Source organism: Aythya ferina, assembly GCF_964211825.1.
Source record: "Aythya ferina genome assembly, chromosome: 5".
Classification (NCBI taxonomy): Eukaryota; Metazoa; Chordata; class Aves; order Anseriformes; family Anatidae; genus Aythya; species Aythya ferina.
The window spans coordinates 45,023,289-45,045,616 of NC_140301.1; the positions used below are offsets into that span (position 1 = coordinate 45,023,289).

The following is a 22,328-nucleotide window of genomic DNA, read 5'->3' on the forward strand; positions in this document are numbered from 1 at the left end:
TTTGTATTTCCGTATCCATTTATACACACCACAGAAATAGCAGCAACTAGTCTACATTGTGCTAATCATTATTATATTAAGAAAATAATTAATCTGAACACACGGGCTATTAATAAACACAAGCACATTGCTGCTGGCCTTTCTAGTGAAACTTCAAAATGTGTATCAATTTCACAAAGTTAAATAAGGATGTGTGTATTTAAAAACAGTGGTTAGTCATTATTTGATTTGTGCATTTTTATCATGCAATCAAGCTGTTATGAATGCAGCAAAAATTGCCAGAAATGTGGTCCCTGTATAGAAATTGAAAATGTGTACTTATTATGGAAACAACCATCATTCATATTCATCTATGCATGCGCTAATCCAATTTCAGAGGAGTAAAAATGAACCTCCCTTGATGGCTGCCTGACTAGATGTATTTTATATTGCACACAGAAATGCACAGAATATTGGCCAGAGGAACAGGTCACCTACGAAGGAATAGAAATCACAGTTAACCAAGTCATACAAGCAGATGATTACCGTTTAAGGCTCATCACCCTAAAGGTAAATCATTCAAATGTACTTAAAATAGTTTTGCTACCTAAACCCTTAAACAGGCCTTCATAGAGAGCTGTGTAGAAATATTTGCACAGTAAATTACTGTACAAGTATCACTTTTAACTACTGCAGTTATTATTGCTCTGTCCAATTCACCAACATACAAATAACTCAATAATGTAAGCAATCCAAGATTTATACCATATGCGTACAATCTGAAAACTTCCAGGCCAACTTCAGCAGTACAGGGTTAACTCAGTGGAAGAAATCAGTGACTCATTCTGTGCCTGTGTCTTCTGTGTTGATCGATCTCTTCAGTTACCAGCAACAGGACCCAAGGAAATGGCATGAAGATGCACGTTTTTGATCTTTTGATTTTTTAGGAAAAAGCTCTTCACTGAGAGTGTGATCAGGCACTGCAACAGGCTCCCCAGGGGAGTGTTCGTGGCATCAAGCCTGATGGAATTCAAGTAGCATTTGGACGATGCTCTCGGACATATGGTTTGATTTTTGGATGTTCTTGTGTAGAGCCAGGAGTCAGACTTGATGATCCTTGTTGTGTTGCTTCCAACTCAGGATATTCTATGACTGGTCACTTAGAGTGACGTGTTAGTTCAGTGATAGCATCTTACCAGCCTTTGCAAGTAATACTACAGACTGTGCTTGAGGAATAACCCTCTAAACACTGTGATGATATTCTGTAGAATTCAAAGGCTTCTGTATTCTTTGGGCCATAGACTTAGTCAAAGCATTACTGGTTGCTAATAGGAATCTTTTACTTGCATGGAGTTTTACATATTTTGTAATAGGAGGCACCTAGAAAACATTTAGATGGTATTTTTTGTCTATGTGTGAATATTATTAGAATGCTGTCAGACTGCTAGGTATCTCAAGTTGTTTATGCTTAAGATGACTGTTGTGCTACTAACAAGAAATGGAGAAGTTGAGAACTGACCAAAAGTCTTTTCATGGTTCTTGCCTGCCTTCAGTTTCTTGCAGTGGTTGGACTACTGGTCTGCTTGTCATAATAGTGGTGTGGTAGCACTCCTGGTGTTCACAAGACTGACTTGATTTTGAAGATGCTTTAAGGAATCATTCGCTCTAAGACATTAAAACTGCTGATGACCTTTATCAACACTTTTCACCACAGAATTCTCTCTGCTCATGTTTCTAAACATAGTATTTTTCCAGCTATTTGTCTAATTTTACATACCAGTAACCATTCTATCATCTTGTGGAAAGAGAGTTTAAAGGCAGATTTACTTAAGTACTTGAATGCTACTTAGTCTAAAATACCAGTCTTATTTTAAAACTAATCTCATTGCTAGGTTCCTGAATCTCAAGCTATATGCTTTAATAAGAACAATCTATTTACATAAACTTAATACATATTTAATATACCAGATATACCCTTGACTTCAATATAACAACACAATTTCTTTCCAAGCTGAAAAAATCCTTCCTTTTATCCAACCACTTTCAAGTTTCTTCAGCCATATGCTAATAGGCAGAAAGCCAGTATGTGAAATTCCAGGTCTGGACTGAGTGTGGAAAGTCTGTCACTCACACTTTTTGTGAAAGCAGCAAGGAGAAAATCACATTCTCCAACAAGTGGGAAGAATATTTATAAGTGTACTGCAGACTTGCATTGACCTTAAATACTACCTATCCCAAACAATACAGTGCAGCAGCAAGAACAATATATAGCTTACTTCTTCTGGAATAATGATATCTCACATAATTGGTCACACTTTAGTTACAGTGACAAAACAATTTCCTCAATAAAAATCCTTCAATCTCTTCCAGAAGAGTTTCTTCAGAATTATCCCAAGTCTTCTCAGCCTCAAAGAAGCACCAGTGAAGAATATTTTTATTAAAGTCAAATCAAAAGTATACAAGGTTCTACAAGCAGAATCGTAGAACTGGTAACAGCATAGAGAAAACTAAAGATATCCAGTGTTCGTGCTTAGAAGTTTGGCTGTTTTCTGTTTTTGTCAGATGAGTGGTTTTATGTAGTGATTCATGTTTTTCTTCAGATGACTTTAATCTTTTACTTGTCTCTGAGTTTTATTGACAACATTTGAATTGCAATTTTCACGACCCACTTAAAAATACAGTGTTCATAACTTCTGTGGCTTACACATAGTCACATGTTGAAAGGCAACTGTGCATATCCATGTTTCAGAGCAGTGTTGAAATCTGATCTGGTTTACTGTCGTGAGCTCAAAGTGCTGTTCATGACAGTTAGTTATCCTCTCTTAACCAGAATATCTTCTGACAAGGGTAAATAACCTAGGGCCATGCTCTATGGTACAGTAGTACTATTCTTTTTCTCAGCTGAGCTAGATGTACCCTTCAGGTTCCCGTGACTGTGCACTTCAATGAGCACTTCAAACACAGTGTAAGCTGGAGCAACAACTAAATGAAGCCCAGCCTTCTTTTGTCCAGCTCTCTTGTTTCCTACCCCTGTTCCATCTCCCATGTCCAATACAAGCATTTGTGAGAATGTGCAGTAACTCAAAGAGGGGAAGCTGATCCATGTGAAAATTAATCCTATGAGAGAAAGAGAAAAGATTTAACTAGATGACTTCCACAGTCCAGTTTACAAGTGAAGCTACGAAAAGCAGGAGAATGGTGGAAGGTAGCAATCATGGAGGACTTCTAACATGCATCAGCTGATAGTCATAGGGACTTAACAGCCTCAGTGACAGAAACTATTCCTAGATTTTTGCATCTCTTTCTTTAGAAAGAATCAAATTTGTTCTTTTTTCCACCTTCATCTCTTGAACTCAGCCAGACGTGTTTAAGGAAAGGTGGTGGAAACTAACACCTCAGATCCTGGGCTTTGTGAAGCCATTTGCTTAGCCCTGTGCCAGCTGGCTTATGTAATGGCTGAAAGGGTAAGGCCAATTCCCTGAGCTCCATGTTATTGTTTGGCACCTTCAGGAATCAGGCATAAGGATGTCACTTTGAACACAAAATCAGAGGCACAGAGTGCTGCTTGGCACTCATAAAAGGTAAAGACACATTTGCTATATGCTGAGAGATAGAGGCAATCAGAATTTGTCTCATGAAAAGCCCTGGACTGCAACTAGATGCAATTCCCATCTTCCAGTGTCTCTGAATCTGTCACCATGTCTAAGAGAAGAGAAGTGACAGGAAACTGATAAGAGTCTGTCTGTCAGAAAAGAGAGAAAAATAAGCTCCCATCTCTATCCCTCATCTAGCTAGCTAGCTATCAAAGACAGAGATATGGCTCTTGGCTCTCTGTCTGTCAAATACATTATGAAAGCAATTATGTCACAAGTACAGCTCTGGCTATGCTGAATGAATCTGTCAAGAGGGAGCAGACTGTTTTGCACACAGCTCTTGGCACTAAAAGAGCAGAGTACTTTGGGGGTGAGGTGGGGAGGTTAGGTTTTTCTTCCTTTTTTTGAGGCAGTTTGCTGAAGTGCAGACTTGATCTTCGGAGTCCAGATTTGTGTTGCTATGCTCACCATTTGGTTCTCCTCTTTCTTTTACCACTGATTTGCTTACTGTGTTCCTAAAGGAAAGCCAGGTTTCAATGTGACTTTACAATTAAATTTAAAACAAACAAACAAAAACCACTTTGTGATGTTTATCTTAACTGGGTTGCAGAAAGGAGAAGAAGTCAGAAACCTGAAACATTACTGGTACACATCTTGGCCAGACCAGAAGACACCAGATCAAGCTCCCCCTCTGTTACAGCTAGTGCTGGAAGTGGATGAGGTAATGCAGAGTACAGAAGAGAAGAATGCCCCAGTGATTGTTCACTGCAGGTAAATAAATGATGTATTCAACTTCGAAGGGCTTCTTTGCATACAGTGGCATACTGTCGTATTGGCCGTCAGTCAGACATGTAAGAGATCTGGTCCAACTGCTTTAAATATTCTTAGAGCTCCTAAACTCAAGTTTTCTCTTTCCACCTTTATCATGCACATAGTCTGAGCTGAACACAGAAGCTGTTGATGGCTCAGTTACAAGTAATAAGTCTCATTTCATTTGTCTTACCAGAAATATATGTCTTCAGTAACCTTAAAAGGGCCATTTTACCAAAATGAACACACTGAATGAAACTGAGTAGGAAGATACATGCAATCAGAAAAATAAGAACCCTTAACTACAATAATAATATGTTTTACCAATAAGAAGAACAGAAGTTCTGGAGAACAAAAGCAAGTCTTGTTTTGCTAGCGTTTAGAAAGGTTAAATGTGATTACTTGAAAACAACAAGTCAGTTCTCAAAACAATTATTCCAGGTAAATTGCAAAAAATGTGGTAAGTGATGCAGTAGTACTGCCAGGATAATTTTCCATTATTTCAATAAAAATATGTACTTTGGGGATTTCTGTAAGGAATTTCACCTAGTTTTGCATAGTTTTTTTTAGGAAATGACAGATGGTTGTTAATCAAAAGCCATAGTAAATGAGATATCATATAACAGAAGTGTCATTTTTTTTTTTTAAAGAGGCTGGCATGAATGGTTCATGTGCCAGTGTTGCCAAAGATCCACCTATAAGCAAATAGAGAGTAATCATTAATAGAATAGTCATAATCAGATCTCTTCAGGTTTATCTTGATTGTTTGATTTATTTACTTAGAACATGCATTTTAATGTAGCTACTGACAAGATCCTATGTCCAGGAAAAAATGGATATCATGCTTAGGGCTATGATCTCCTGGAAAGCAGGTGTCTCAAAAAATAACATGGACGTTGTATTGGTTGTATATGAGCTCCCTGTATAACGCTGAAGATGAGAGGTTAAATGCAGTTCCAAATCCAGAAAAGGAAATTAAATAAGAAATGCAGAGTTGTCATTCCTTCTGTATGCAGAATGGGTAAATAATTAAAGTCTTATGTCCACTTTTCTGCCTCTGTTTTGGAATGGATTTTGAGAAATAGGGGAGAGTTCAGAGAAAAATAATGAATGGTTTGTAACAAGATCCCCTTTACCCTTGATATCTGTATTTCTCAAAAATCCCATTGAGAAAGCATGGTGTTTGCTGCAGGTGAAGATTCTGACCACTGTGTCACTTGTGCTTTGCATATTTGCCTTGTCTTCTTGTATGGTGTCATGTCCTTGATCTGGATATAATTTGGAGGCAATTAGGGCATTTTTATTTAAAAACAAAAAACAACAACAACCAAACCTAAGAGACACTAGGAGGCATGGCAATAGGGTTATGAAGTATTTTATGTGATAGGTGGGGATCAGAGCCCTTTCAGATTATTCTCAGTTGCAGTCATTTTATCCAAAGAAGGAATTTAAACTGATGCCTCTAATTGAGAGTGGTGTGTGCAGCAAGCCATTAGTCAAGGCCTGACTTATGCAGGGTACTTGTATCTCCTTTGGCCTCTGTGGGAGGTCCTCAGTAGATCATAATCTGGTGGGTTTGGCCTTCAGTGATGTAAAGTAACCCACCTTGAAGAAAAAAATAAGTACAAGCCTAATCATGAAGCTATTCTTAAAAGCAATGTGAAGTTAAAGGAGGCTAGCAGTCTTGGTAAGGTCCTGTGGATAGTGTGGCAGTCTTAAAAGGATTATGACTTTTTTTCAGCCACTGAGGGACTTGCAGCTTGGCCTGGGATAAGTATTCTCTTGGTGCTGTTTGTCTTTGAAAATGTCGCACCCTCCCTTTGCACAATAATGAGATTTATGGATGGGAAGCAGCATACAAGAGATGTGTACAGTAGCCTATTTGATTATGGTATCAAATGTAAGGTGAGGGGCTTTTTTTTTTTTTTTTTTTAAATCTCTTGATGTGCATCCATATGCATCAAAGAATATTTTGAAACTCTGAAATGTCTGAAGTATTGATAAACAAACTAGAAGATAAATTGAGACATGAGGCACAGAGTTATAGGGACAAGGAAAAAGAAGTCAGGTAGGTACCTTCATCACAGTTATTTGACTATAAGACTGGGATTAGCTCTTAGGGAGTAAGATGGCCCACCAAACTTCCATTGAATTGCCTCAATCATTCTGTAATACAAGTTAAAACAATTACAATGTAGCTGTTGTAGCTGTTGCGAATGCAGTTTCCATAACAAGCATAAATACTGAATTAAAAAAAATATATATATATACAATCAAAGAAAAACACTATTAGGAGTCAATCAGCAGCAGCTATCTGCAGACTCCATTATTGCTGGTACATTTGTTGCCAGTGTTTTTGTGTTATGACTTTAACACGATTTAAATGGAAGCAGGATTTCTTACAGTTGTGTCAGGTAATTATTCCTGAGGATGCTCACTTAATTATTTAACATATAAGAAGGGCTGTCAGCTTTTGCTGCATTGTTTTTTATAAGGTGATAAGAATTCACAGCTTCAGTAGCACTGTACCTTTGAGAATAAAATCAATTCTGGTCATTAAGCAAGGACTGAGTTGGATACAAAGATATTCAGGAAAGGTGAAGCTTCTTTAATAGTGAATTTGTTGTATCCTACTCTAATTCAGAGAACTAATAGATTGCAGAACTGATAACAAATGGCACCATACTTATCATATTGCTGTTAGCTAAATTGAATTACTAAAGCAAGGGGGCTTTTTCACTGTACCTATGAATGAAAAATAGCTTTCAAAGAAGCTGTAAGGATTAAGAATCTCAAAGCAAAGGCTGCCCTCAAAGCAAGGGTTGATCTCAAAGCAAGTCTAACCAAGAAATACTATTTATATTCTTAGTTTGACAAATTCAATGACATATTAGGTAAGACAGTATGTGGTAGTCTATTTTTTGGCACTATATGTGAAATAATCATGCTTTTAATGCAAACAGCTCATGCTGAATCGTGTTGTCTTGTTGAAGCCATTCATATTCACAAGCACCCACTTGGCAGAGGTTGGAGGGAGGAAAGGAATAATGGGGTTTGACTGCTGGTTTTCCTGTTAAATGGGTGCAATGAAGTTCCAAAGCCCTTCTAACTTGTTCACTGCTTCTCTCTCCTTTTCCCTCCCTTAGTGCAGGCATCGGGAGGACAGGCTGCTTTATTGCAACTAGTGTCTGTTGTAAACAGCTGAAGAGTGAGGGCATAGTTGACATATTGCGAACAGCCTGCCAGTTACGGTTAGACAGGTAAGAAAACCTGTTTCTTTTCCAGAAAAAAAGAAAAAGAAAATTGGTAACCTTTCCCTTTACCTAAGGAGAACAAAACAGGAAGAGGGAGAACATTCCTGGAACAAAGTTGTCCTGTTCTAAGCAGTTCTGTCTTGCCTGTTGTATGAGAGCAGTAAATTTTAACAAACATCCCTAGCTAGGTTCATAGCTGGTATCCAAATCTGTGCAGCTGTGCAGGCTTGGAATGACCTTCCACCAGCAGAGGAGCTGGATCAAAGTTGCACTTGTTTCAGAACTGTAGATCAGCTCTTTGCTCCCAGAAGGAAAATTGGCCTCATGTACTTGGAGCTGTGAGCACTGTTGGGAGGGCACTGCTGCTTGGGACCTTGTGGGGAGGGGGCAAGCATGCACAGGCTGAAGTGTTTGCAGACATATGAAAGGAGCTGTGAAAATCTCCAGAAATTCAATGGTTTCCAGTTAAGTATTTCTTAACACACCACCTTGAGTTTGATTATGAAGTAAACAGACTTGAATTTTGCACCAGAGATGTTATTTTTCCTCTCCCACTGGTTTCAAGTGCCATCAAAACATGTCTCAGTGCTCTCTCTAATGATAATGATAAATGTAGTCGGGGGAAGAGATGTCACGAAAAACATACCAAAGATTTTTCTGAGGAAAAAAACCTCAACCCCACGCTGAACTTTATTTCAGAGGAGAAATTATGCTCAGTGGGAGGCAGAAAATGAAATGCTTGCTGCCCTGCTGAGGCTCTGATAGACAGGGACCTGCAGGGGCTTGGAGATTTGGCTATTTCAATGGATTTCAGGCCAAACAAGGAAAGGCCTCTTAAGGAAAAAGAAAACCAAAATATGAATAGTGAGTGCTGGTTATCCATGGCCCAGTGAAGTATCTGGCTGGATCTCATTTATCTTGTGTCCATGACTAGTATAACACGGGAAAATAGCCACGCGAATGATGGTCAAAGACACCTGTTTACAAACATAGTTGGCACAGAAAACAGATTAAAAATACTTGCTTTGCTGGGAGAGGGCAACTGACAGTCATTTGTAGAGGCAGGAGAAGGGAGGATGCAACAGAGCAAAAGCAAGTCTTCAGGGGCCACTGTTGCTGCTGCATACCTCTTGTTAGTGGGGTGGGATATGAAAAAGCCATTTAATCTCATGGGAGGAAATACTCAAGATGGAAAGCAGTCAAATCACCACCTTGCTATAGGGAAACATGGTTTCTTCAAGGAGTGAAAAATCCCTTCATTCCTTCACTGATTCCCTTTGCAAAAAAACTGTGCTTTGGGCTTTGCACTGCTGGCCAACAGTTGGTCCTAACATAACACGGTATGACTAAGGAGAGGAAGTGATCATTCCTGCATCCTTCCCGCAGTGCTGAGACACATTTGCTGTCCTTCCCCAGAATGCAACTCAAATTTGAAAGGTTCCTGTGGCAAGCAGGGGTGAAAGAGTAATATCTCTGTTCTGTGCCAAAGCCTGGACTGCAAGCACATGCTGTGGTATGCATGTGCGGGAAGGGGAGGAAGCTACTGCAAAACAGGGAACGAGATAAAATGGAAAATCACTTCCTGTGGTCTGAAACTTGATGGCCACCCTAGTGCTTCTGTTGCTACAACTTCAGGGTCCAACCTTGCTGTTAATGGGGAGCAGTTACCAGATATGACTCAAATTCCTTGTGTGTCATGGACTGACATAAATATATTTCAGTGCTGTGCATGGCACAGAAGGACTCAAATTAACCATGAGCCTGTGTTAAATAGAGCAGATGGAGAAGAGATGCTCAGCTAGGAAATAGTTTCTTTAAAAGCACACTGTTTCCCACCCTTTGCTCATTGATGAGAGGTTGAAGCATGGTTCCTGTTCATTGTTAAGAGTGTGTTTCAAGCATTCTGTTAGCAAAGTAACTGCAAGAGGCTGAAGAAGGAGGTTGTCTTGAACCTTCATTTACCTTCTGGTAGCATTACTGTGTGATCCACAATTGTTAAGCTGGGCCCCAGAGAAGAGGGCAGTTCCTGAGGGTGGTGCTACCAGTCTGCTGCCTGTTTGGCTCAGAGGAAGCAACTTTCCATTAATTTCCTCTGATTTCTGAAGGAAAGCATCACATGTTCTCTTTCTCAAGCTGACACAGTCTGGTTGGCACTGGCCACCCCCAGGCTCCCATGTTCCTCAACACCACTTGTTTTAAATTCCTTTTGGCAACACATTCCCTGGATCCATGCGCCAGCACTAGTGCTGGCACAATTTTGTATAAACCTGTGAATTTGAACTACAGGTTTTAATTATTTTCATAATGAATTATGAAGAGATCATATCACTGTTATGAGGTACTCTTAGCAAAATTTAAGGTGTTTTTCTTTTTCATTCATTTTTGTCTCCCACTGTAGTATTTGGGTTCATTAATATGGTACTTATAGAAATGCACAGAGAAGCAAATTGTGCTTCTGCTCCTGCTTGCATTTCCTTTCAGATTTGCAGGTTTAAAGAGAACAGTAAAAGCTGAACCAAAACACATTTCTGCTCTTGGAGTCTCTTACTAGTCAAGGTGTGTTGGCAGTCAATTCAGGTAATAGTTAGAGTTGTCCTTTGTAAAAATTACAGTGTCTGTTCCTGAATCCTGCTCTCAATCATCTGGTTTGCTGGTGATCTTACCCCCCCAAAAAAACACAGTCTGGGACAGCACAAAGATATTGCAGATTGGGAAAGTAGGGTGCTGCATCAATTCTCTGGGCTAGCCTGGCTCTCTGTAGTCCTGAATTTGTTCCTGAATTCAGTCCCTAGTGCAACTGTGAAGTCTTAAATGAGCTAATTCACCTCTTTATATTCCCCCATCTCATATCTGTCAGTGTAGAGCTTTGAGGTATGGGTTGCTTTTTGCCACATTTGAAATGGTGCTTAGAATACAGGTGCTACAGCCAGATATATATATGCAAATGATGATGGCATTGTCTTACTGGATTCAGGCCTCTGCTATCCTGTTCTGACTTGTTTCTGTTCCTTGGTTAGCAGAGACTTTCAGAACAGAGCTCGAGGTTGGACTGCAAGCTGGTTACAATCAATGGGTGCTTTTTCACTCCTTTCAGGAAATGTTGGAATAGATCTTTTGTGTGTAACACCAGCTTCATGCTAGCTGTGCCATTTCCTAGTATGTTATTTGCATGTAATAAGGCTACTGTTTCCCTCCCCTTTTTTTCTTTCCTTTTCAGGGGAGGAATGATCCAGACTTGTGAACAGTATCAATTTGTCCATCATGTCATGAGCTTGTACGGAAAACAGCTTTCTAGAGCAGCAGAAGAATAAGTGTTCATGATATTCCTAAAGGCTAAAACCAAGAGAACTTTTGACTGCATTCAGATATATTTCAGATCTGATAAGAGATGCATGGTAACCTGGCTGTCTTAGCTGGAGAGAAAGATATATTATTTTACTTTGATATTGCTTTTATGCTCTTGTTTGCATTGACATTTAAGAGCTGAGGTACGCCTTGTCTTAAACATATGTGACAGGACATTATCTTCACCAAAAAAGGCTTATTTATACTGTAAATAAGGATAGTAGCTTCATTTGTTACAAAATCAAAAAGAAAAAAAAAGTCTTCAGTTTGCTATTTTTAAAAGATAATTGCTATTATATCCAAATACAGTGTGAAACTTTTTGAATTGTCATGCTGAAATGTGCCGTATGTTGACTAAGCTTGAAAGTAAATTTTTGCCTCTTTCTGATTGTTTTTACATATAAAATTACCGAATACTGTGTATATCGTAAACCTTCTGAGCCTCTGCATTGAAAGATTCAAGTAGATTCATGTTGAAATGTTTCACACGTCATGTTTGCTTTTTTTGTTGTTTTTGTTTTTTTTTTGTTGTTGTTGTTTGTTGTTTTTTTTTAAAGCAGTCCCCACCAGCGTTATCAGAACTAAAGGGAAAAATATGATTTCATTGATGTGAGTGAAATTCTTGCCTCCAGTTCCTACCAGCAACATACCTTGGTATCCTTACAGCTGGGTGAATCTGAGATTGATAGTGGAGAAGTTAATCTGAATTCTTCATATTTTACATTTCCTTTGTCAATATTTTGGCATCTCAACATGGAGCCAGATTTTACTTTTGCAAGTATTTTCTCTTTTTGCATATTGAAATCATAATCCCAATACAACTTCCCCAGAAATTTGAGGAATTTAAGGTGAGGAATTATTATTCTTTTAATTCCGTTCATCTTTATCAAAAAATGAATAACAGAAACACTTGTGTTCTGAATTTAAACCTGTTTCAATGCTTTGAGAGTAACTGAGTGCCCAGTGCTCATTAAAACTAGTATGACTAGAAATGTAAATCTTGCAGGCAGCTTTAAAAAAAAAAAAAAGTCTAAATCTGTTAGCTGTTCTTTGATACGTTTCCCCTCAAACCCAATTGAGACAATTGTTAGCCCATTATAATCACTAGTCCAGGCAACAGCATTTCCTTTAAAATAATAGACTACTGACAGACTTTTGTTTTTAGCCCTCAGTCTGGCTATGCAGGCTTAAGTTTGTGTTTAATGCTTAGAGATGAGCACGTGTTTCAGTGCTCTGATGAGCAGAGAAAAAAGGAGGTACGTAGGACTATTTACATGAAAGATGAGTGTTTTGTGAATAGAAGCTGTAATCATCTACTGCAAATAATTTGCTTCTCTATTTGTGACAATAACCAAAACCCACTGCTTTTGTTAGTGCAGGAGATTCTCTGAACTTACTGCACTTCGTTATCAGGAGAAGGGAAAGCAGCTCTCAGAACAGTAAGGGCTGATCCTGCTCTCACTGAGGTTTTGCCATTGACATCATCAGGTGCAGGGTAGGGCCAGAAATGTTATGCCTACAACTTCATCACTGTGCAGAAAGCTTCCCAGTATTTCAGTACACATCCTTTATGTTTATTCTGTATCCATGAACCTGTAAAAATCCTGTCAGCAGGGTTTGCATGAATGTGTGGCAAAATGTGTTATCTTTAAACCACTTGATTTTATTGCTGTATTTAAAATATTTCCTTCAGTGAGAAGCTAGCAGGAAGAACTGGCATTCTTTTTAAAAATACTGGCGGTAGTCATTAAATAGAGCAATAAACTTAAGCTTTTGAGCATAACATGACTGTTAGTTTTATGTAAACCTTGCTAGCTATGTTCTTCCCATTGCTACTGATTCTTTCAAAAGGGTAACACTATTTTGTCTGAGCACTCCTTAGAAATAACAAAAGCACCACTGATGTTCTGAATGGCATTGTAAGTGGAATTCCCTATAATGTTTTCAGCTGTTCAGTGCCCTTCAGTGTCAAAATTGACTCAGTGAATAAAATGACTTGTTCTGTCATCAGCTTGCTGTGTATCTAATAAAGAATATTTGTTGATGATGGGTAGGATTGTGCATGTAGGAGAGAAGTCGACTGTATAAGCTGCCTTCTGTACAAGGAAACTTTCTAGAGGAGAATTGCTTTATGGCAAACAAGGTACGAAGGGCTCTTAGCATACTGACAAGGTCCATATGCAGATCTTCAGCAGGCACTAGTTAGCAGTGTGGTTTGTTGACTTGAACAGAAACAATTTTTACTGGTGAATGAAATCTAACCTGCTGTCCGCTCCTATTCTGCATATGTGGAGTGTCCTGAGAGTGTGGCCATGGGTAAAGTCTGGCTGTTTTGCATCAATTCACTAGTATAAAGCAAGTGTCAGCCTACTTCCCCTCTCTGGTTATGAGGACTGCCCTCCTGCCATCTCACACCAGGCAAGAGCATGCTGCTTAGTCAAGATCAAAATATTCAAATGCCTCTTAAGTGTTATTTTGTCTAACAATCAGAGCTAATCCTCCTATTTATACTTCAGCCTTACCATAATTAACATTTCTTTTTTAAAAAAATAAATAAAAAGGGGGGAGGGGGGTCTGAAGGACCTTGTATTAGCTGCTCTGGTCTCTTCAGATGGCAGAGGTAGTCTTAAGTGTTCAGGATTAGCAGAAAGGATCTCGGACCATGCAGAAGCACTTGAGGTGAGTGGAGCTGCTGTTTCTGCTACTTAGAAGGTTTGAAACTGAGCTGACAATAGGGACTAAGCCAAACTGTGCATCTCACTAGGCTTCGATTTTTACTAGGCACTCTAAGAAAAAATTCTAGCATACTTTATGCTCCCAAGCCTATTTATACCTGAAACTGCAGTATTAACACCTACAAACAACACAGTTGTTCCTCAAAGGGCTGAATTCCTCTCCTTGGATATGTTAGCATGTAATAACCTGAGCTAATTTTATTTAGAACTGGCTGTGATGTCTTCCCTGTCAGTTTCATAAACTTTTTTCACACTAAGTGTGAAAAGACTAAGGCAGAGCCTAGATCAATTCCTTGTTTGTTCATCGGTCACTGGCCATCATGCTTATGCAGTTATCATTTGTTTCACTTGTGGTAACAGTAATGACACTTTCTGTCCTTTTGTAGGTCTTCTGAGATCTGCAGACACACAGGATTACATAAAAACAAAGACTAACATAGCATGAGGGAGCATGAGCTGTCCCCAGGTAAAGCATGACTGACTCTCTCAAGGGTCATGATAAGTTACTTTGGTCAAATTACTTTGAAATATCAGCTATCTACTATGTACAATAGTGTCACACTTGCACAACTTTCAAAAGCTGCTAACAATTTTGGATGTTTCCTCAGTAAGTACACTATTTAGGAAAATCTTAATGTATGAGTTTGTAGTAACAAAAGGACTCAAGATCAAAAAGATCATGAAACAGAATCTTGGTTCCCTTCATTTCCCTGCTGTCTCTGCAGTGGAGGAACTGTGTAGATTGCACAGTAAGGTGGTCTTAAAATCATTTGATGAGTTGGTAAGTTTTAGAAGTGGATCTGAAGTATGACTTCAATTTGTTCTTACCCTGCAAATCATTTTAAAGGGAAAAGGTAATTTTACAAATTGCTAATCATAAATGTCCCTTCCTAATTTTGACATAAAACATATTTTGTGCATCTGCTAAAGAGGGAAAAATTGTTTTCTGAGATAAGTAGGGGATAACCTTATTTCTTCTGCTGAGGCAGTAGACTTGTATTGGCTGATGTCTGTGAGAGTGACGATTAACATAAGATAACATAGGGCAGCTCGGAATTCCTGCAGGAAAAAAATGACTCCATTCAAAAGCACAAAAGGAATATATGAATGAAAGCAGCATTTGCAGCTCTGTTTATAAGGAACAAACATTCAAAGAACTGCATGCTCTAGAAAATTGGTATCTAAAAGTAAGTTTCACATATTCACAAAGAGGTGAATTCCTTCTATTGCAGGCAAGGAAAGAGAAGAGTCCACTCTCCTCTGAGTACTGATACACAGATCAGGCTCCAGCACTTGAATACATCTGAAGCCACATTCTCATGGCATAGCATGAACCTTCACAGAAGGGAGTACAATTAACTTCAATACAGAAGATCTTCCCAGGCTTTGTGCTTCATGTAATTCCAAGTAGGGCAGCAAGCAAGATTTATTCAGTTGATAGCAAAGCTGAACACAGAGGCTAAACAATTTACTCAGAATTAAAAGTCTTACTGGCATCACAGCTGGCAGTATGGTTCACAGCATCTAAGAGGATAAAGTTGGCAAAGGACTCAGGTATTGTAATTCCTGCCCCTCATTTCTCTTTCATCACTGGACCATGCTCCTCAAATTCCATGTTTCATATCTCTTGTTTCTCTTATCTGCTTGTTGCTCCTTAGGCTTGAAATACAGTAAAAATAATAATAAAAATAGTAATTATTTTTATTAGGAAAAATAATTATAAAAATAGTAATTATTTTTATTAGGAAAAATAAATAACTTACTGTGTTGCACTAGTTTTAATCCAAAGTGCTGATAGCTAGTGTCTTCCAGGGACCATCTCTTCCCTTGGAGAGAGCCTGTGTTGCCAGACACCCTTCAGAGGGCCTCAGAGGACCTCTTCTGCCTACCTTTTGATCTCAATACATCTCAGAATTTGGGGGACAAAAATATCTGCAGTACCGTGCATCTTTAGACTAAAGACATTTCTCCTTTGGGAAATGATGCCTGAGTCAAATTTTTGCTATGTATGGCCTTAACTCCTCTAGTCCCATAAGCAGCTACAATGTGTCTTCTTTTCTCTGCAAAGGCAATGCTTCTCCCCAGGGATCAGAGGGAAAAAAATCTGCGTAGATCCTTTTGGTCCAATCTTTCTCCTTTGCATGCTTATTTAGCCTGTTTGCCTCTGAAGTGGACATAAGGAAAATTGTCAGGATTTAAGTCAAAGCTAATAAGGTACTACAGAACAATAGAAACCTCCTCTCTTAACAGATGACTTTGATTCCTTTTGTCTCAGAAGAAGGAAAAATGGGTGTGATTGGTTTTTACTACATCCACTGTTATTATCTTCGTACTTAGGCTGGTGTGAGGAATAATGCAGAGCAGACACCCAGCCATCACAAAGGTCAGGATAATAACTCTTCATTAGAGAATCCGTCACTCCCTTCTCTAGGCCTACGCCTGGCAGTGTGGCCAGACTTAATGATCCGAAGTGAAAGATCTTCTCATTCATATACATTAGCTTTTTCCTACAGCACTATGCACGCATGTGTATGCATACGCACATGCCCACTCAGTGCGCCACAGTAGCTGGCGTAAGAACAGAAGGATGAGGGAGGACTCGTGAGCACTGTGAAATGAGCATGGAAATGGACTGCCTGGTTTTTGAGTCTGTTTGGAATAGTGGGTGGAATTGGATTGGGTTGGTAGTGCTTTGTTTTTGTTGGGGAAAATGCGATTCTCAGGCCAGAAAACAGGTTTCTCTGTATCTAATTTGGGCTCTTGTTTCTCAATTAGAACATTGAAGGGGTAAATGCAAGTCAGTTCCTTGACAGATTTATTAGACAAGCAATAAATAATACCTGATCCACTTTACAGCATGACCAATCCTATTTCCACACTATTCTGATTTGATGAATGTATCTGTGTTAATAACACTAACTTCTAGAGAAGAAAGCACAGAGCCTCTGTCACGCTGGAATCCTTCTTTAGCCTGTGAACTACAGCATGCAGTTACTTTTGGTGTCTATATACAATATTTTTAGCTCACTGAAAAAGCTGACAATGTTTTAGCCTCTGCACTATTTTTTTTTAATTGATTCTTGTTAATTTTATTTTTGCCTTCCCCTTTCTTTCTGAGACAGGTAGAAATCATCTGAAATCATCAGTAAAAGTGGTATATTTCCTGGAGAATTGCCATTGCTTTGTGTGGCGTTTACACTTAAAATTACTTCTGTCAGCCTCTGGAAGTTGGCTAGCAAACATTCTTTGGTGTTTCAAGTTCCTGTGTGTTGCAAAATGTAAGTGGAAGGTGCTTCCTGCACTAGACTCCCTTCTCATTTGAATTTAGCATAAATACAGAATAGATAACAGTAGTCTGTTCTAAGCAGAAATCAATTGCAGCCACTGAAGAGAAGCAGTTTATTGCCACTAGTTCACCCTCATTTACAAACAAGATATGTAGTTTGTGTACTTCAGAATGGATAGACCTGTATCCATGTAAAGAGGCCTCTTGTACTTGCAGTATTTCACTGCTGCTGCTGTTAACACTAATAATGTAAAAGAGAGAGAAATACACAGGCTGTGACCTGTAATTCATTCTCTTGAGAACTACCCTAGTGTTTGGGAATTGAAGTCCTTCTCCATACAAAGAAGGGTGACAATCTCAGACTTATTACATGTGAACAAGAACTGTTCAAAGAATATCTTCTGTAATCTAAAGTTATAAAATGGTTTTCCAAAGAGATCGGTCCCTGTCTGATTATCTGAACAAACTGGTTGGACTCAGAAATGGTGGATACTGCTGCCTGTAGAACTTAAAAATAAACAAAGCCAAAGGCTGCCCAGCTCACTAGGTTGTGAAGCAAGCATTGAGGACTGACTTAACTGCCAAAGCAGAATTTGTTGAATGCTGTAATGTTTGAAACCTGACCCTACGTGTTTTCTTTTTAACGTGAAAAACAAGGGTGGTAAATTGTTTAATAGTCTGCCTTTGATCAGAGTTCTAAAATGGTGTTATAAATGATTACAACAAAATGTGGGATTGGGGAGGTGATGTTTATTTTTAAATAAAGAAGGCATACCTTTAACTTATCAAAGATATGCTCATTTTAGCCTCATACTTGAAGTTTCATTGTCCTGTTATTTTGAGAATGAGAAATGCTGGAGTCAGTGTAACAGATGCAACAGCATAGCCTGTAAGAGGCTAGTAAGTATTTAGTTTGAATGGATCAAAAGCCATATTTGTCCAGTGTGGAGAGGGACCCAGGCACCTTCCGAAGACTGGAACAGCCTACAGGACTTCACATAAGCCAAGGGATGCAGAAGGGTCAGTAATGGTCTGAAATCTCCATTCTCTTGGTAGGTATAATCAGGACATTAGCTGCTGGGGAAAAAAAAAAAAAAAGGTAAAATGTATGGCAGCAGATGTCTATCAGGAATGTCCTAGTACTCTGTATTTTGTGGCTGTACGCAGGCAAAGTGGAAAATGGTTGTGCGAGGTGAATGGCTTTAGTTTCATGTCTGCGTTGGTTTTCTCTTTGCTTTCCATGAAAGGAACAGTATGAAATGCCACTCTGAAGTATCACTCCTTGAGACTCTTAAAAACAAGGTTAAAAGAGCTGTGCAAAGTATGGTGTAGGGAAAGCTCGGTTACTTGTCCAACTCTTTTCTGTAACAGAATCTAAAATGAACGTTTACTCACACCAAGTCTTTGTTTTGTATAGTGCAATGGTACCACCTAGTCGTTTCTCAAGATGTGGTTTGGCTTGCAAATGGATACTGATTCTGTTAGTAGAAGCCATACAGTAAAATAGCAATGCTGTGTGGTGATGGGTGAAGTTAATGTCTCTGCAGAGTACCTATCAGTTGATTCATGGTACACCTGTGTTCTTAAGTATGGAGGGTTGTCTGTATTTGTTTTTGTGTTGTTTTTTTTTTTTTTTTTTTTTTTTTTCTTGTCCACAGTCAAGACATGGGCTAGTTGAGTCAAAGTGGTGGGCAGTAACAGACAATGACATATCCTTCAAGTGCAACTTTTTGGTCTCTGGAAGTCAGTTAGTCTTATTAAGAAACAAGGAATCTTGTAGCCTCACAAGTCTTCAAAAGCTTGCTCTTTCTTACTAAATTTACTGTTAAGGGTAATTTTTCTAACAGAGCACTTGCTGTCTAGAAAGTAGCCAGAGTGAACAATAACAAAAGGTTAGGCCCAGCAGAAAAAAAAATAAAAATTGTTTCTTACCAGTCATTTGTACTCCACAGATGGCACAAGCTGCTGGATCTTAACCTGTACTACTTTCATGTTAAGAAAATCTGTGATCAAGGCTGAAAAACTTTGATCAGGTAAACGAAATACAAGTAAATGAAATTCCATTTTAAGGTGAAAGGAGGAACTGTTAGAATGGTGAGTTGTTTTTTAAACCGTTTCATGGTGAGTGTGCAGCAGATTGTGCAGTGGAGCAGGTAAGTAAAGCAGCATGCTGTGTGCCTTCTCACTTTATCATTTGATGCTACTGGATATGGAGTTGCTCCATAGAGACTGAGGGTAAAATACGCTCCTTAAAAGGGCATTTGGAATTATAGAATAACATCTCTTATCTCTTCCTAGCCAGCCCCATTCATTGCTGTTGCTCACACTGCTGACCGTTGGTGTGCAGGAAAAGAAAGGGTGAGAACAGTACAGTGAAAATGAGGGTGGTAAGAAGAAGAAAAAACCCTTTGGCCAGAGCAGGCAAGAAAAAGAGATATCTCTTTTTCCTAGATTTGTGGTTTGTAGAAAAGGTTTCAAAAATTGTGTTGCTGTGAGAAAAATTCTGAGCAGAAGAATGACAAAACAGTGGCTAGAGATGCATGGTATCCCTTTTATTTTTTTAGAGGGTATATGGAGATACGTAGGCTAGGACAGAGACTCTTCATTCGTCTTCTGTACATAAGGAATTGGAGAACATTCATTTCTCATGCAGGCCAGCTGGAGACAAAGGCCAGCTCAGCAAGGAGACTGGAGTATTTATGTTCTGTGAAGGAAAAAGATCTGTTTGGGTGACCACCCAAAACAGAGCACCCTTGGTATAGCTGTAATTTCTGCTGGCAACAAAGCGAAGTCTGAAGGTCACGTGGTCTTGCCATTGTCTTCCCCATGGACTGTATCTTCTAGTTTGCAGTGCATTATTACAGCCTCTATCAGAATAGAAGCCTGTGCCCCTAACTTTGGGAAGGGTTGTGTTTTGGGTTGATCTCCTGCCCCATGATCCGCCAGCAAGGACACAACTGTGTCAAAGATTACCATTTCTTATTTCTACCTTATCAAGGAACGCTTTTTAAAACTAGGGACCTGCCATTTCTAGATGACTAACGCTCATCCCTTATGGATGAGAAGTGAATAGTCCCTTTTCCCCAGACTGCCTTCCATACTGACACTGGTCTTGGCATAGCTGTAGGCAGCAGAATCCCCACTGGAAACAGGTTATATGCTGACAAGTTTCTCCAGTAGCATAGACACATGACTTACCCAAATGATGCACGCCAAACTGACAGAAAGTGGGCTGCATCTTCTCTGTGGGATTTGCCGAGAGGGAAGCGAGCCTTTTTGTAATTGTCAAAGGCCAGCTTATAGCACTACATGTATTGCCTCCGCTGAACCATTAGGTGTGGGTTTTGATTAGAAATATTTTGTCTTGCTTTATCTTGACTTAAAGAAACCTCCTTTCTGTTTGTGCAGTGAGATCAGCAACTCAGTTCCCAGCCATGCTCACCAAGAGTGAGGTGTGCATAAGCCCTCTTAGCATTCATACATTCCACAGTGTGATAAACTTGAGACAGCTGTGGAGGTCCTTAATAAGGAAAAATTGCAATGAAATTATCTAAATAAATAAGCAGAGGTAAATCCATTCTGATAGTAGCGTTTATGTTGATTTTCCTGGTGTAAAATGGAGACCTTTTGCTATTATCACAGAAAAAATGTACTGGCTCCAGTAAGGCATTTGCATGGAGCTGTTAGAAATGAGTATTCAGGGTCATCTCCTTATTGGTCAGTCTGACCAGAAAAAAGGTACTGTTTTACCTAAACTCAGGAAATACTTCTCAAAAAATACTAAATGGGTTCATTCTGGTTGAAAAATGCTGCACATCTTTGGAGCCTTCTAAAATTAACAGTTTAAAATATTGCCTATTTCAGTATGTAGATCCATAAAGTGATAAAAACAGCCTTCTAGGTTATTCTACATGCTTTTTTTCCACCTCTGTTATCCTGATGCACTGTGGCTTGCCAACGCAAATTGCTAGATAGCAGTTAGTTTGACAGGAGAGCCACACTTACCCCTACACACATCAGGCAAGTGTATTTCTTAATGCTTCTTTCCAGAGTTTGCATCCCTCAGAACCCTGCTGCCATAACAGCAGAACTGCAACAGCAGAAGATGTGCACGTGCAAACTGAGATTGAGACACACTGCTCTGTTGAAGTCTTCAGCTTGCAAACACAATTCATCTAACCTGTATGTATTTGTCTAAACATAGGGCGTAAGTAGGGCTTAGTACAGCTTGACAGAAGGAAGTAAGTCCTAACAGGCCTTTTGTTACATCCAGTTATACCATTCTTAAAAGATGTCTAAAACCAAAGAATCAAAGCACCTTGCAGCACCCCTATACAAACTAGGCAGCCCATTTTTTCCCTTATGTAGATGACTATAATGTCACTGTTTCTAGAGACTTGTATTGGACTAGTCAAAATCAGTGGGAAAGATGCAGTTCATTTTAGGTTCTGGAAAGCAGTCTTACTGCTTCAGATTTAGCATTTCCTGTTTATGCAGAACTCATGATCGAATGATTTGATTGGGGCTGGAAGAATGTGGCCTTTAATGACCAAGTAAATAAGCCTTCCCATCGTGTTCCCACATGACAGATCCATAACTGTCTGATGTAACAAAGATCATGAGAGTCTCTATTTTATATAACAAAAAAATCACAAATCATTCCTGGTAGTGTGCAGAGCATTTTTAAAGAACATATTTAATTCCCAGAGTGGTATCCATGATAGACGTGAAGTTGTACTAAGTACAGTAAGTAGTAAAGTAAAGCAAAGTTAATCTAATCTTTTCCATAAAGCAGACATTTAAAATATCATATACTCAAACAGAGAAAGCAGGTAACAGGTCCCTATTCCATTTCTTTCATTCATTCATTCATTTCAATGTTTCTTCCTGAATTTTGGAGACATTCTGAGCTGAAGTGATAAGTAAACAAAAGCCTAGTATAACACGGAAAAGAGAGAAGTGGGTACCAGTAGAAGAAGGATCCAGAGTGTTTTTTATAGGATCAATAAGGAGTATGTGCTAAAGGTAGCACTCCTTTTTTTTTTCTTGCCATTAGTTATTTTCTTTACAATAAAATTTTTAAAAAGAAAAATTGAAGCATTATAGCACTCCTCAGCAGCAAGGAAAATGTCCCAGTTTGCAGCTGGCATACTGCAAGTTTCACATGCTGTTGCAAGTTTCACATGCTGTTGCATGTTTGTAGGGCATTGTTGCCTATCAACAGAAAAGAGCTTTAGAGCAAGAACCATTATTTTTGTTCCTTGGTTTTGTGTATATTGTAGTGGGGCACTACTGCATCTTGTGTGCCTTTCAGGCAAAAGCAATA

General features: G+C 39.0%; 2 protein-coding genes across 15 annotated transcripts in view; both read left to right on the top strand.

Annotated features, from left to right (window-relative positions):
- Positions 1 to 22,328, top strand: part of PTPN5 (protein tyrosine phosphatase non-receptor type 5) — a gene marked incomplete at its 5' end in the record, with an annotated part of 97,232 nt that overhangs the window by 70,661 nt on the left and 4,243 nt on the right. For 11 of the 14 annotated variants that reach the window (XM_084520651.1, XM_084520644.1, XM_084520648.1 and 8 more), the window contains 4 exons: positions 439 to 549; positions 4,183 to 4,343; positions 7,529 to 7,642; positions 10,854 to 11,460. In XM_084520651.1, the coding sequence (XP_084376777.1) occupies positions 439 to 549; positions 4,183 to 4,343; positions 7,529 to 7,642; positions 10,854 to 10,947 (480 nt within the window). In that variant the 3' untranslated portion in view covers positions 10,948 to 11,460. Of the gene's footprint in view, positions 1 to 438; positions 550 to 4,182; positions 4,344 to 7,528; positions 7,643 to 10,853; positions 12,992 to 14,102; positions 14,183 to 14,948; positions 15,271 to 16,838; positions 19,036 to 22,328 lie in introns of those variants that run through there. The other 3 variants (XM_084520642.1, XM_084520641.1, XR_014693448.1) reach the window with 2 other exon arrangements.
- IGSF22 (immunoglobulin superfamily member 22) overlaps positions 19,121 to 22,328 on the top strand; it is a gene marked incomplete at its 5' end in the record, with an annotated part of 81,673 nt that continues 78,465 nt past the window's right edge. Inside the window, 1 exon segment of the mRNA XM_084520314.1 lies at positions 19,121 to 19,155. Coding sequence (XP_084376440.1) covers positions 19,121 to 19,155 — 35 coding nt within the window.